General features: G+C 43.0%; 3 protein-coding genes across 3 annotated transcripts; 1 reads left to right on the top strand and 2 right to left on the bottom strand.

The window, feature by feature from the left end:
- Positions 1 to 2,381: 2,381 nt before the first annotated feature.
- NECHADRAFT_64964 (uncharacterized protein) lies at positions 2,382 to 5,807 on the top strand. The gene is made up of 7 exons (XM_003039521.1): positions 2,382 to 2,534; positions 2,591 to 2,960; positions 3,020 to 3,382; positions 3,452 to 4,001; positions 4,067 to 4,175; positions 4,224 to 5,098; positions 5,149 to 5,807. Exons 1-7 carry the CDS (start codon positions 2,385 to 2,387, stop codon positions 5,732 to 5,734), a joined length of 3,003 nt encoding a protein of 1,000 aa, XP_003039567.1. The 5' UTR covers positions 2,382 to 2,384; the 3' UTR covers positions 5,735 to 5,807.
- Positions 5,808 to 5,884: 77 nt separating this feature from the next.
- NECHADRAFT_55945 (uncharacterized protein) lies at positions 5,885 to 6,853 on the bottom strand (the record flags this gene model as incomplete). Its single annotated transcript, XM_003039513.1, has 1 exon — positions 5,885 to 6,853. One exon carries the CDS (start codon positions 6,851 to 6,853, stop codon positions 5,885 to 5,887), a length of 969 nt encoding a protein of 322 aa, XP_003039559.1.
- Positions 6,854 to 7,277: 424 nt separating this feature from the next.
- NECHADRAFT_98292 (uncharacterized protein) lies at positions 7,278 to 7,879 on the bottom strand (the record flags this gene model as incomplete). The annotated part of the gene is made up of 2 exons (XM_003039512.1): positions 7,278 to 7,783; positions 7,846 to 7,879. The coding sequence occupies 2 exons, from the start codon at positions 7,877 to 7,879 to the stop codon at positions 7,278 to 7,280; spliced, it is 540 nt and encodes a 179-aa protein (XP_003039558.1).
- Positions 7,880 to 12,301: the final 4,422 nt, after the last annotated feature.

Here is a 12,301-nt window from a genome sequence, read left to right as displayed (position 1 = left end):
TAGCTATCCTGAGTTATCGACCCAGTGGATGCTATGGTCGGCACCAACGCCGACGAGAATGCGGCCGCTACGATGAAGGATAATTAGAGCAATGGCAGTCTATAGATGATCCTCGGGCTCAAAGACGCCACCATTACGTCGAGATAGCCATATGGCAAGGCGGTTGGTAAAAGGAGCAGCGAGGATGCAACCAATCATGCAACTAGTGAAACCCGAGACGAGGGAAACTTCAGTCGACTTTGCAGAAAATTTGTAAAGCTCGGTCGAGAGAATGAGGGCAGTAGTCCGGCTCGGGACGGTGTACCATGACAGAATAGCTCCCTCTAGAATGGGTAAGTTGACAATTTCTGGGAACCTCGCAAGGTAGAAAGGCATACAAATGGAATGAACGAGGTGGTTTGATTGGTTAGGATAACGACTGCCCTAAAACTTCAGTCTCTGTACCTACGCAAGGTTTGGGTATCACTGAGGCGTCTGCGAATGAGATCTTGGGCACCTCGTGCTCATTATAAAACATGGACTCGTCCCAGCAGAAACATATGATGAAGAAATTCTCCATTCCCATCATAGCCGCGATGAACTGGATACACAACCAGTTGTGCTCAAGTGCATGAAAAACACCCCCCTCCATCATTCGTAATTATCCCCATTGTTTTATCATAATATTTCACCTTGGCATAAGCTGGGTTATGACGGTCCATTTATGCCATGTTGTGCTACCCTATGCTTGGCTGTGCTCGCTTATGTGCTTCCATCACACGCTGCCCCTGGGGCGCCATGTCTTAAATCTCTTTCCAGGGGTAGCTGTTTTCCCCGCACCAGCCGCCTGGAGTTTCGCAGCTGGCATGAGAATGCACGTCGATCTCCATTTCCCTCTATCTAGATATCGGTAGCTGGCTGGCTGAGACCTGTCAAGGCCTGTGTTGAGAGGAAAAAAGCATGTCAGATTACTCCCAAGTACAATTCAGGGCAGACCCGGGCCTATTGGCCGCGATCTTGCCTACGTTGGGCTAGCTGATCTACAGCAGCACAGCTGAGGCCAAGCGACGGGCTATCGGGTATTTCAGCGCGCCACAAAGCGGACCGAGGCGCCTTTAAAGGTTGTGTGTCTTGGAAAATCAAAGGTGAGTGGTCCACGGTCAGGACGGGCTGAACTGAGACACTGGAGCAATGTAACCGCCCTTGAATCGGCTAGCCAGGCCTGACAGAAATGGGTGGTGATTGGCGAGGGTCCGGCCATTCTCGGTCGACATTGTCTCACTTGTTCTCGTCTGACGTGTCTATGCGCCGAGGCAAACAGTTGACGTCCAAAGGAAGCATCCTATGTCTAATCAGGTTGTTGGGTTGCTCCGAGGCCTCCGCCCCCTGGCCTTGTGTAGCCTTTTGATCAAGTCTAATCAGGTTATCCTATTGTAGAGCACAGCGTCCTTGGCGTCTTTTCTCTTCTCTCCTTCACTGACAGGTGCATAAAACGGGTTACACAGTACTTGCGGGCCGCCATGCAGCTTAGTCGCGTCGCTCTCGGGTGACAGCCTGCAGGCCTGTTATCGGATGTCGGCTGTGCACAGCTCACATCAAAGTCCATTGTCCTCGCTTTTTCTACAGACAGCCCAGAGAGGGACTGTGCTAAGTTAGAGTGACTGTTCCGTCACAGTTGAGACACAAGAGCAACATCCATCTCCTCTGGGCTCGATTACGAGCGATCAACAGCTCGCACGGGATTATTGAAATTCAACATGGAATGCCCCATGCCTATTCACGAACGCTATGGCAAATACCTACTCAATTGATAAATATGCAGTGGATCATGACACCAGCGTCGAGGCGGAATGCACTGATTGAGCATCACGCACGCATTCATTCTACCAATCATGGCTATTGTGCTACCAACGGGACCCGTTAGACTCCATGTCATCACGACTATTTACTCTCGGCGCGCATCCTGGGCTGCTGAATTCAAGACACGGGACGTACGTAGTGCAGATTTCAGCTGAAACATAGCCAAAGACAATCCCTTCCCTGGTGGATTCCTCTTAGCTCATTGGACTATTGGAGGGGCCGGGCCTGCCCGATTCCGAGACACATAAACGAGCTGCTGCATGATGCCACATTCTCAAGCGCGAAATAGGTTGTGGGATGAGAGGGACAGTGATGTCAGTTGTTTTGCATAGTGCCTGAGTCGCAGGAAAGGATCTACATGTTCGATCTCATGGAGAGGCTAGGTACGGAGTCAGTTATCCATTTGACATGTGGACATAGTTATGCCTCGAAATTTATGGTCAGGTCGAAGTATAAAAGCCATTCATCTATTCCTTTCCTCCCGATCATCACTCAAACTCTTACATCTGATCTTCCTCTCTCTTCCATCTCCATAATCATTCATCATGTCCGACCCACGTCAAGAAGAGTTCGATGCTACCCATGCCTATTTCATCGGGCCTAAGGGCTCCAACCTTCCAGATTTCAGGGCAAATATCAACACCATCCTGGATGAGCTACTCGTTGCCAGGCAAAGTTACTATCCTGAAGACCGGGTACTTCACACAGCTCACATAGGCGTTCATCATGTTCACTGACACCAATTGGATAGGCTTTCATCCCCAAGGAAGTCCGCCGCTCGGACAAGTTCCTCAAGGCGAGAACCAACCTTCGCCTTGCCACCGAAAAAGTCGCACAATTGCTAGGCGAGCACTCTGCGCCCTTCTGGTCCCCTCGCTATGAAGCCCACATGTGCACAGACCTGACTATGTCGTCCCTGCTTGGATACTTCATGACCATGCTGTACAACCCCAACAATGTCGCCCTCGAGGCCAGCCCCATGACCACTTTGGTTGAGCTGCGAGTCGGCCAGCAACTCTGCAAGCTGTTTGGGTACAACATTGACGAATTCAAGTCTCCACTGGCGTGGGGACATATCACCTGCGGAGGCACTGTCGCGAACCTGGAATCTATCTGGGTCGGTATGTTTCTCATGACCCTTCCTACACGTATTGTGGAGACTAACAATTGGCCTACGTAGCACGAAACCTCAAGTTCTATCCCTTGAGTCTTCAACTCGCACTGGGGGCGAAGGAAGCGAAGGGAAAGCTGAAATTCATCGCCAAAGACTTCTATGCACCCTCGAGCCACCCCGCTCCCAGGAAGCTGTTCACGGAACTGAGCACATGGGAACTGCTTAACCTCCGACCTGACGTCATCCTTGACCTACCAAAGGTACTAGAGAAGCAGTTTGGAATCACGTCTCAGTTCTTGGAGAGTGCCCTCAATGAGTTTAACATCCAGACAGTTGGTCGCGAGTACCTTGAAAAGAAGTTTGAAATCGAGGAACCGGCCAAGTACTTCGTCAGCAAGACTCGCCACTACTCCTGGCCAAAAGGAGCAGGTATTTCAATCCCAGCACTATTACAATTGGGAGTTTTGATTGAGATAGTTAACATGGTCTGTCTTATAGCAATTGCCGGTCTTGGTTCAAAGAACATGATCGGAGTCGACATCAACAACGGTGCTCAGATCGACATTGCCAAGCTCAGGAGCCACCTTGACACATGCGTCAGGGACGAGATTCCTGTCTACGCTGTTGTGGCCGTAATTGGCTCGACAGAAGAGGGCTCCGTGGACAGTTTGACTGAGATTCTGGAGCTTCGAAAGGAGTTTCAGGAGAAGCACGGTCTTTCGTTCCTCGTCCATGCTGATGCAGCTTGGGGAGGCTACTTTGCCACCATGGTCAATCGAGAAACGCACTGCAGCGCTCCCGATGAGGGCACCACGGTCAAGAAGCCTGAGCCAGAGTGGTATTTGGATCCCAACACCGCCGCAGACCTCAGAGCCATGGAGAACGCAGATTCCGTGACTGTGGATCCGCACAAGGCTGGCTACATCCCTTATCCAGCGGGCAGCTTGTGTTACCGAGATGGCCGAATGAGGCACCTCGTGACGTGGTCTGGCCCCTATCTGTCTCAAGGATCTGCCGAGAACATTGGTGTCTATGGAGTTGAGGGCAGGTAAGTCATTTTCTTACAGAGTTGAGGTTGAATCATCTTTGCTAACTCATTCCTCTCTTCAACAGCAAGCCTGGTGCTGCAGCCATGTCGGCGTGGTTTTCCAACACCACTATCGGCCTGAACCCCCATGGCTATGGCAGGCTGCTTGGTGAAGCGGCCTTTACGAGTGCTCGGGTAGGTTCCTCATTTTTCTCGTACTCAACTAGTGCTAACAGCTCCTAGCTATCCGCTCATTGGGCAACCATGGACAGTGACTACTTCATGTGTGTGCCCTTCAATATGCTGCCTGCCGAGAAGGGAGGTGACAGAAGCTTCTTCTCGGCTCCCGTTACGAACCAAAGGAAAAAGATCAAGGATCTAATCGTCGACAAGAGCGATGAGCAAATCTTCAACTCTCCCGAGGCAATGAAGCTGATCCGCGACCTCGGATCGGACCTCAACATCAACGCCTTTACACTCAATTGGAAGTACGGCGACGACAAGAAGACACTCAACACAGACTTGGAGGAGGCGAACTACTTTATGAAGAGAATTGTCGACAGGCTTTCTATTACTACCGCCGATACCGACCCTACCAAGATCCCCATCTTCTTGACTTCGACATCGTTCTTGCATGAGGACTATGGCGACTGCGCCAAGACATTCATGAAGAGAATGGGACTCCAGGAGTGCAACCAGAGCCTGTTTGTTCTGAGAAATGTCGTCATGAGTCCATTCCCAACCCAGAACAACTTCCTCAAGTCGCTGATGGGGGAGCTGGAGGAGGTGATTGTGGATGAGGCCAAGGCCTGCCGAAAGAGAAACACCCCCCGTGAGAAGCAAATCCAGTTCCTCGTGCAGGGGTCTCCAACTGCCTCTGAGGTGTTCCTGGTGTTCAAAGCATCGTTTCATGGCATCTCCAGACGGCAACAGGTCATCCTTTCGGCTACACTGGACGACAAGTTGAAGGAGTCTTATGACAAGTTGCTAAACGACGGGCGAGATATTCCTGTCATGCTGGAGACAGATGACAAGTTCTTCATCGAAGATGTTGTTCAAAAGATCGGTACCTCAGAGGTTGAGGGGATCTCGGTCCGCTTGTTCGAAAAGGGCACACGGTAAGTGTTGCAAAAGTCTGCTCGCGAAAGAAAAGACTGACATGATTTAGCAAATACAACCCCATGCAGGGAACCGTGAGCTTCAAGTCCGTTGTCAAGAGCCGACCTCTGAACTCTCCTTACCGCGACCCCGAGTACCCATCCGAGTTCATGCCATTCTATCTGTATGGTACAGAAAAGGAGATGCATATTACCCATGTGCTTGTCAAGTCCCCCAACATCTGTCTCTCAGCTGGCAACGTCAAGTTCGAGCCCAGTCTCCCTGCTGCAGTCTCAGGTCTCCTCGGAGAAGGCTTGATTCTCGGCTTCTCTGACATCCCCGAGAACTCGATGCAGCCATTTGCCACCAAGAACAAGGACCTCGGAGACAAGTTCTTCTTCAACCACAACAAAGAGTTCAACGTCCAGATTTGGAAGGACCCCAAGGGCGCCAGTGCCGTTGGGCCTGGTCTGCTATCAGGCCTGGGTGATCCCATCTACGATGGTGTCATGGCGCTTGGCGAAAACGTGTTTTTCGACGTCGAGGGGCCAAATGAGGATAAGCATTACGAGAAGAAGCCTGTGTCAGATTCGTGGCAGAAGAAGCTGGATGAGATCGGAAGCATGTTGGACGGTACACACGTCCATAACCACTGAGAAGGATTTCTCACTTGTCTTTTGATATGTAAACTTATCAAGCTTAGTGTTCAAACAAGATACTAGGTTACTCATGTCCTATATCACCCAGCGTACGTAGCCACATTCATGAAGACAGCTGGTGTCAGCCCCCTCAGTTGTCTCGCGCCATTACAGATTTGGCCTGTTTGGACGCAAGATGCACTGTTGAGTCATGTCGGCAACCATCCTCCCCTCCTTGTCCCAGAGCCTCGCCTCTGAGTACGTTCTTCCGTCGCCTCCTGTGACAGTCTTAATCTCCCTAAAGTTCCACCCGTTGAGATCCACCTCGTTTGTGAAAACTCTCAGTGCAAAATCCAGGCTGGAACATGCACCAGCTGCCTCCAGAGACATGGAAGAGTGCGCCAGTGGGGTGAACGAGAGTGAACCATCGAGGAGAAATCCAACACCTGCCACCTGCTCACCCAGACTGGTCAGCCTATGCTTAGTCTTGAAGTAATCCCCTGTCGTTCTCTCTGGGAGGGTAAGATGTTCTTGTGTCGTAGGTGTTTTGAGACGGCCTAGCAGGTTTCGGTGCATGACTCCTTCTGGAGATGGCCGGATGTGGAAGACTCTTCGCATCAAACTTGCTTCCGTTGCCAGGAGACTGGCCAGTTCTGACGATGCCTTCCCAGAAGTAACCAAGTGCTCATCAACTTGTTCAACATCGAGCAAAGACTCCGGGGCTGCGTATGCCATTGCTGGTGGCGCCGAATACGTCAGGAGACTCTCTTTCTCTGCTAATTGAAAGTCGATCAGAGCAGTGAGACAAGGTCGTCGTTCTTGGTGACCATCCCGTTCCTGGGAGACAAGAACTTGCCGTGTGGCAAAGGTTCGAGTATCACGGATTGATTGAACATGCATGAAGAGTTTGCGATCCGTGAGGGCTGGCCCCAGGTAACTGCCCATCGCTGTGTATAGACGATACCCGGGCTTTACAGTCTGACAAGCAGCCGCAATGGCAACACCAACAGTGCAGCCTCCGTAAGCGATATTTGCTACGTTGGCCATCTTCTCGGGTGGTAGGCACGAAACATACTGGCCAGTTGAGATTTCATCAACTGCAAGTTGTTGTTGTAATGTGCTTGCTAAAGAAGGCATTTGAGTAAATATCGGAGAGTTGAATGAAAGTGAAGATGATGAAAGGCCTTGACAAGTAGCTTGGTCCTTAAATGCACCGGCCTGGTCAGCGCGGGGTTCGGAGTCAGGCTAGTACCGAGGTACCATCTTCCGGGCTTCCAACTGCCAAGATAACTGCGACCAAGTCTTGACGCACGAGGGGGCACATGTCATGATGTCCTCTCCCGTTGTTAAACCCTAGCCTCGGTTGGAAGAAGTCATGGCAAACTTGATGCTCGCTTGAAGCGGGGGTCAAGTGTACAGAGTGGAGAGAAAGAGCATAAGGCTTATAGAACCGAAGCCTTATAGAACCGAAAATGAAGCAGACAAATTGTGAGTGAGCTTAGGTTGAGTGATCAAGGAGCGGTTCTTTAATCTTGCCCCTATTTACGGGCGGTGCACCGGCCTAGTCCAGTATGTGTGCCAGCTTCGCGATATTGTCACCATCAACGCGCATCCCAACCCATTCGTCCATTGACTGGGCTCCAACGGCCTGATAGAACTCGATGCTTGGCTTATTCCACTTCAGCACATTCCACTCCACCCGCACCCCATCCATGGAACTCAGCTCTCGGGCAAGCTCTGACAGGAGTCGCTTGCCATAGCCTTTCCGCCGGTGTTGGAGCCTCACATAAAGATCCTCCACAAAGATCCCCGGCTTTGAAGTCCATGTGCTATAGTTGTAGTAGTAAACAGCCATTCCCGCCAGCTCGCCATCGTTCGTATGAAGTAGCAGGCACCGTGCAGGTCTGTTCGGTGACGGCACATATTCCATGGCGCTTGGAGAGTCATTGGGAACGTCGTGTTCGGGCGCGAAGGCTATTGTTTTCTGTAGGGATTCGACGGTAGCTTGGACGGCATCAGACTGGTTCTCGTAGGCGGCCAGTTCGTGCACAAGGCGTAGGATCTTCACTGCGTCTTCAAAAGAGATTAGCATTAACTACTTGGTAAAAGGGATGAGATGCGCAGGTTACCCGAGGGAAAGGCTTGACGGACTGTGATGCTCATCGTGGCTGGTAGTGATAGACTGTTTCTTTTGGGCGGATCATGGAAGACGTAGGGAATGTTTGTGTAGCCTCTGATGCCAGCAAACCTATTACTATACGGATCATTGTAATATGGGGTTCTCCAAGGGATGCACGGCTCATGCCGGAAAATGGAAAAGAAACGCGACTTCGTTTGTTCGAGTAAAAACACCCCCCAGAAGCTCGTTACCCTTGTCACTACAGGTTGGCCAATCCAGACTTGATTCATCGGACCATCGCTCAGGTAGTCCCAGTTTGGTTAGCCTCTCCGGGGGTGGATGTAAAGGATCGGAGAGGAGGCAGTCAACCCTGCACCTGTGATTCTACCTACCCTACAGCTTCTCAACTAGCAACCGGGCGTATACAGTGTTTTAGGATCGTTTCCTACCTTGCCCATTAAGCCTACGATCTTTAGGCTTAATTAACCCATTAAGGGCTAGGCTATAATTATAATAAAGAATAAATCTTAAATATAATATAATATTATAACCTAATATTAATATAATAACTTAATTAAATTTCTATAATAATAAAAGAGTTATACCTAGCTATATTATTATAAAAATCTAACCTCTTATAAGTATTTTAATTATTTTAATTTTTATATAAAAAATAAAAAAATTATTTATTTTTTTATTTTTTTAAGTTATAATCTCTTAATATTATATCTTTAAATTTAATACTTATAAAAATTATAATTAATTAAATAATTAAAGTTATTAAATTATATAATTATATCGCTATTATTTAATATAAAAACTAATATCTTTTACTTTTTAGCCCCCTCTATAAGATATATAATCTCTTTTATAATATATAATTATTATTATTTCGGGATATTAATATAATAAGAGTTATTATAAATTAAATTATTAAGCTAGATATCTATTTTAAGCTTATAATCCTAGGTAAAGAGATATTTTTTATAACCTTAGAGTACTTAAGGGTATTATAAAACCTTAGGTATTTTATATAATATTAAGAGTTATTATTACTTAAAAGTCTTAGGGATAAAGAGCCTAATAAGTATCTATTTATCGAGGTTATAAAGAGAAATATAGCCTAGATTAATAGCCTATTAGATATAATCTAATAGCTAAGAGAGGCCTAGCGAGAGGAAGACCTATATAGGTAAAGCGGGGAAGTTAGCTATGGGGGGGGGATTAAGGTTTTTAAGTTATTAAGTTATAAGAGTGACTTAAGGGAAGGAAGAAGGTTTTAATTATAAAGATAGAAAGGTTTAGGTAGTAGCTACTAGGGTAAGTTAATAGGAGTATAAGAAGGAAAATATTAGTTAGAGCTTAAATATAATATCTCGGTGAATTACTAAACTTATTAATTAGTAATATACTTAATAAGCGAGTTAGCTAGTTAAGCAAGTTAGCTACTTTTTTTAACCTCTCTAATAGATATCACGATAAAAATACTATAAACCATTTAATTAATTAAAACTACTTATTATACTCTTCCCTAGATATTTTAATTACTACTTAATAGGTCCTTATATTATAGCCGGGCTTACTATAGATACTATAACGCCGAATACCTAGTCGCGCCGACCTCCCTTAACTACTACTCCGCGACGATTTAGCCACTACCTACGTATTAGCATCTATTTAATTAATTACTTGCCTTTCTTCCTCTACCGTTATAACCCCTCTTTTCTATAGCTAGGTTCTTTTTGCCCTCCGGCGCTAGCTAAGTATCTTATTTACCTCTCGAAGATCTTTAACTTTATTAGTTAATAAGGTAACCTTATATATAATTACCTTTATCCCCTTCTTAAGAGACCTTAGGGCTTTAAGGATTAACTCTAGGGAGCTACTTTAATGCCTTTTAATTTATCTTTTAAGGTATTTAGACTAAGATTAGGCCTTAAGTATAGTCCTTAGGGTCCTTAATACCTAAGAGATTAATTAATTAGATACCTCCTTAACCGGCGTTAATATCTATAGCTATATATTAAGCTTCGAGACTATACTTTCTAGGTTAAGAGGAATAAGCCTAGCCCCTTTAAATAATATTTTAATATTTTTTTCTATTATAATAGCTTAAAATATAATATAAAAGGCTAGAAAGAACTTAGTCTTTAAAATATATATAATAAAGCTTTTAATTAAATACTCTATTTCTCGGCTATAAGCCCTCTTAAGTATACTAAAATATATAATATTAAGGGGCTAAAGTAAATAAGATAAATAAGGTAGTATATAAAGCTAGATAATCTTATTATTATTATAATATCTCTTAAATTCGATAGAGTAATAACTTTTATAGCTATTAAGGATTAAGAGATAATAAGTACTAATTAATTAATTAATTATATATTAATTAAAGTACTTAAGCTACTTAAGACCTATCTTATTATTAATTTAGCTATTTTAAGTTATTATAATAGCCTAATCGCCCGGGAGGTTATTTTCTCGGTACTAGTTAGCGAGGTAATATTAGCCCGCGCCGATAATAAATAGCGGGATTAACTAGCCTTCCGCATTAATTACTTAGATTACTATAATCTATTCCTAGTTTCTAGGCTATATTAATTTTAGCTTTAAATACCTTTCTAAGCCTATAATAATTATTTTACTTATAATTATGCCTATAAGGAAGCTAGTCTTATTAAAGTTATAGATATTATCTAATTAGATGCTATACTTCGCGATTATATTTACTATAAGCTAAAACTAATCGCGGATAATAATTAGATCTTCGTATTTAGCTCTCTAGTAGTTATATTTCCGAAAAAAACGCATCTTAAGGTCTAGGTATCGCTTAATAAAGTTATGAGCCTAATACGTGCTAATAGGTGGCGCATCGCGGTCGGTAAGTAATTAATTAGCTATTTCTTTTATATTATAAAGCTAGGGGGGAAATCCTCGTGAATTTAGGTTAAGAATAAAGTAAATAAGGATCTATTCTTCTAGATCTAATAGTCGATGTGATTTATTAAAGGTATCGCGTTAAGACTAGATGCCCTTATGGCGATTAATAAGAGTATTATAATTAACTTTATAGATTATTACGGCGCATCGGAAGCTAAGTTTTAGTTAATTTTAATAAGCCTAAAGGGCAAGAAGTATTCTAGCCTTATAATTAGACTATAATATACTAGGTAGTTAATAATTAATTAATTAAATTAAGAAGATATTAGATGAGGGATTTTTGGCTAACTCGCTTGACTAGCTAACTCGCTTATTAAGTACGTTATATATATTATCTTTAAATATAATGCTATTAAGCCTGCGAAGTAGAAAAACTAGAGATAGCCTTATCGACTGGGATTATGGTGAGAATGGGAGAATTGGCCTTGCCGAAGAATAGTAGATACTCGTGTGACAATCGTGAGATTCCCAAGGGATAACCCGGTCGTATTAGGTCTATATTAGCAAAGGAGAATATTACGTAACCTTAAAAGGTAATATAAGTTATATCTAGTAATATACTTAAGGTATTAAATATAACTAAATTATATTAATAGCTAAGGTAGCTATTATATAAGAAAGTATAATAAGTATATTTTATATACTTATAGTTAATCTTTAGATTAATATTCTTTAGGTTTAATCTAAGGTAGGACTAATATTTCTAATATTTAGTCCTTAGACCGATATAGGCGATACTTAGTTCCTTTAGTCCCTTACTTAGTTAGAATATTTTTATTATATTTCCCCGCTTAGCTTATATTATAGCTATAATATAAGGTTCCCCTTTTATTAGTTTTATCCTTAAGACTAGTTTTAGCGACTAAGTATTATTAATAGGTAACTCTAACTTATAAAAATCTCTTTCTATTAATATAATATTAAGCTAAGTTTCTAAGTATATTTCCTTATAAAAACTTTTTAAAGTATAAAGTCTTTTTATTTATATTAAGGCTTTTAGTTCTAAAATTATATCTTATACTTATTATTTCTACCGGGGCTTATCCTATAAAGTAATCTTTAATTATTTTAATTATTATTTTAATTATATTAATATAAAAGTAATATATAATAGAGCTAATATAGCTTCCTTCTATAGGTATATATTAATATTTCTTTATAGCTATTAGCTAACCTTCTATAATTATAAAAAATATCTAAGAGTATAAGCGCCTAGAAAATAAAGAGGCTAAGGTAGAGGCTACCTTAGAGGAGGTAATAGCTAAGTTTACTTATATCTAGAAATAAAAGAGGTTACTTAAAGTATATAATAATAAGGCCTTTAAGCATAGCCTATATGCCTTAGAGGAGTTAGGCGAGCTCTATAAGGAGTTATTTATTATTATAGAGGTATATTCTTTTAGGGCTATTAATTTAATTAATTAAAATATTATTAGTCTTAATAAGCCTATATTTAGTATTATTAATAGAAGTTTTTTAGAAGGTATTATATATTAATAAGGTATTTTAAGGGTTCTTATATA

This window comes from Fusarium vanettenii, assembly GCF_000151355.1.
Source record: "Fusarium vanettenii 77-13-4 unplaced genomic scaffold NECHAsca_95_unmapped, whole genome shotgun sequence".
NCBI classification, from domain to species: Eukaryota; Fungi; Ascomycota; class Sordariomycetes; order Hypocreales; family Nectriaceae; genus Fusarium; species Fusarium vanettenii.
This window is presented reverse-complemented; position numbering and strand designations above follow the sequence as displayed.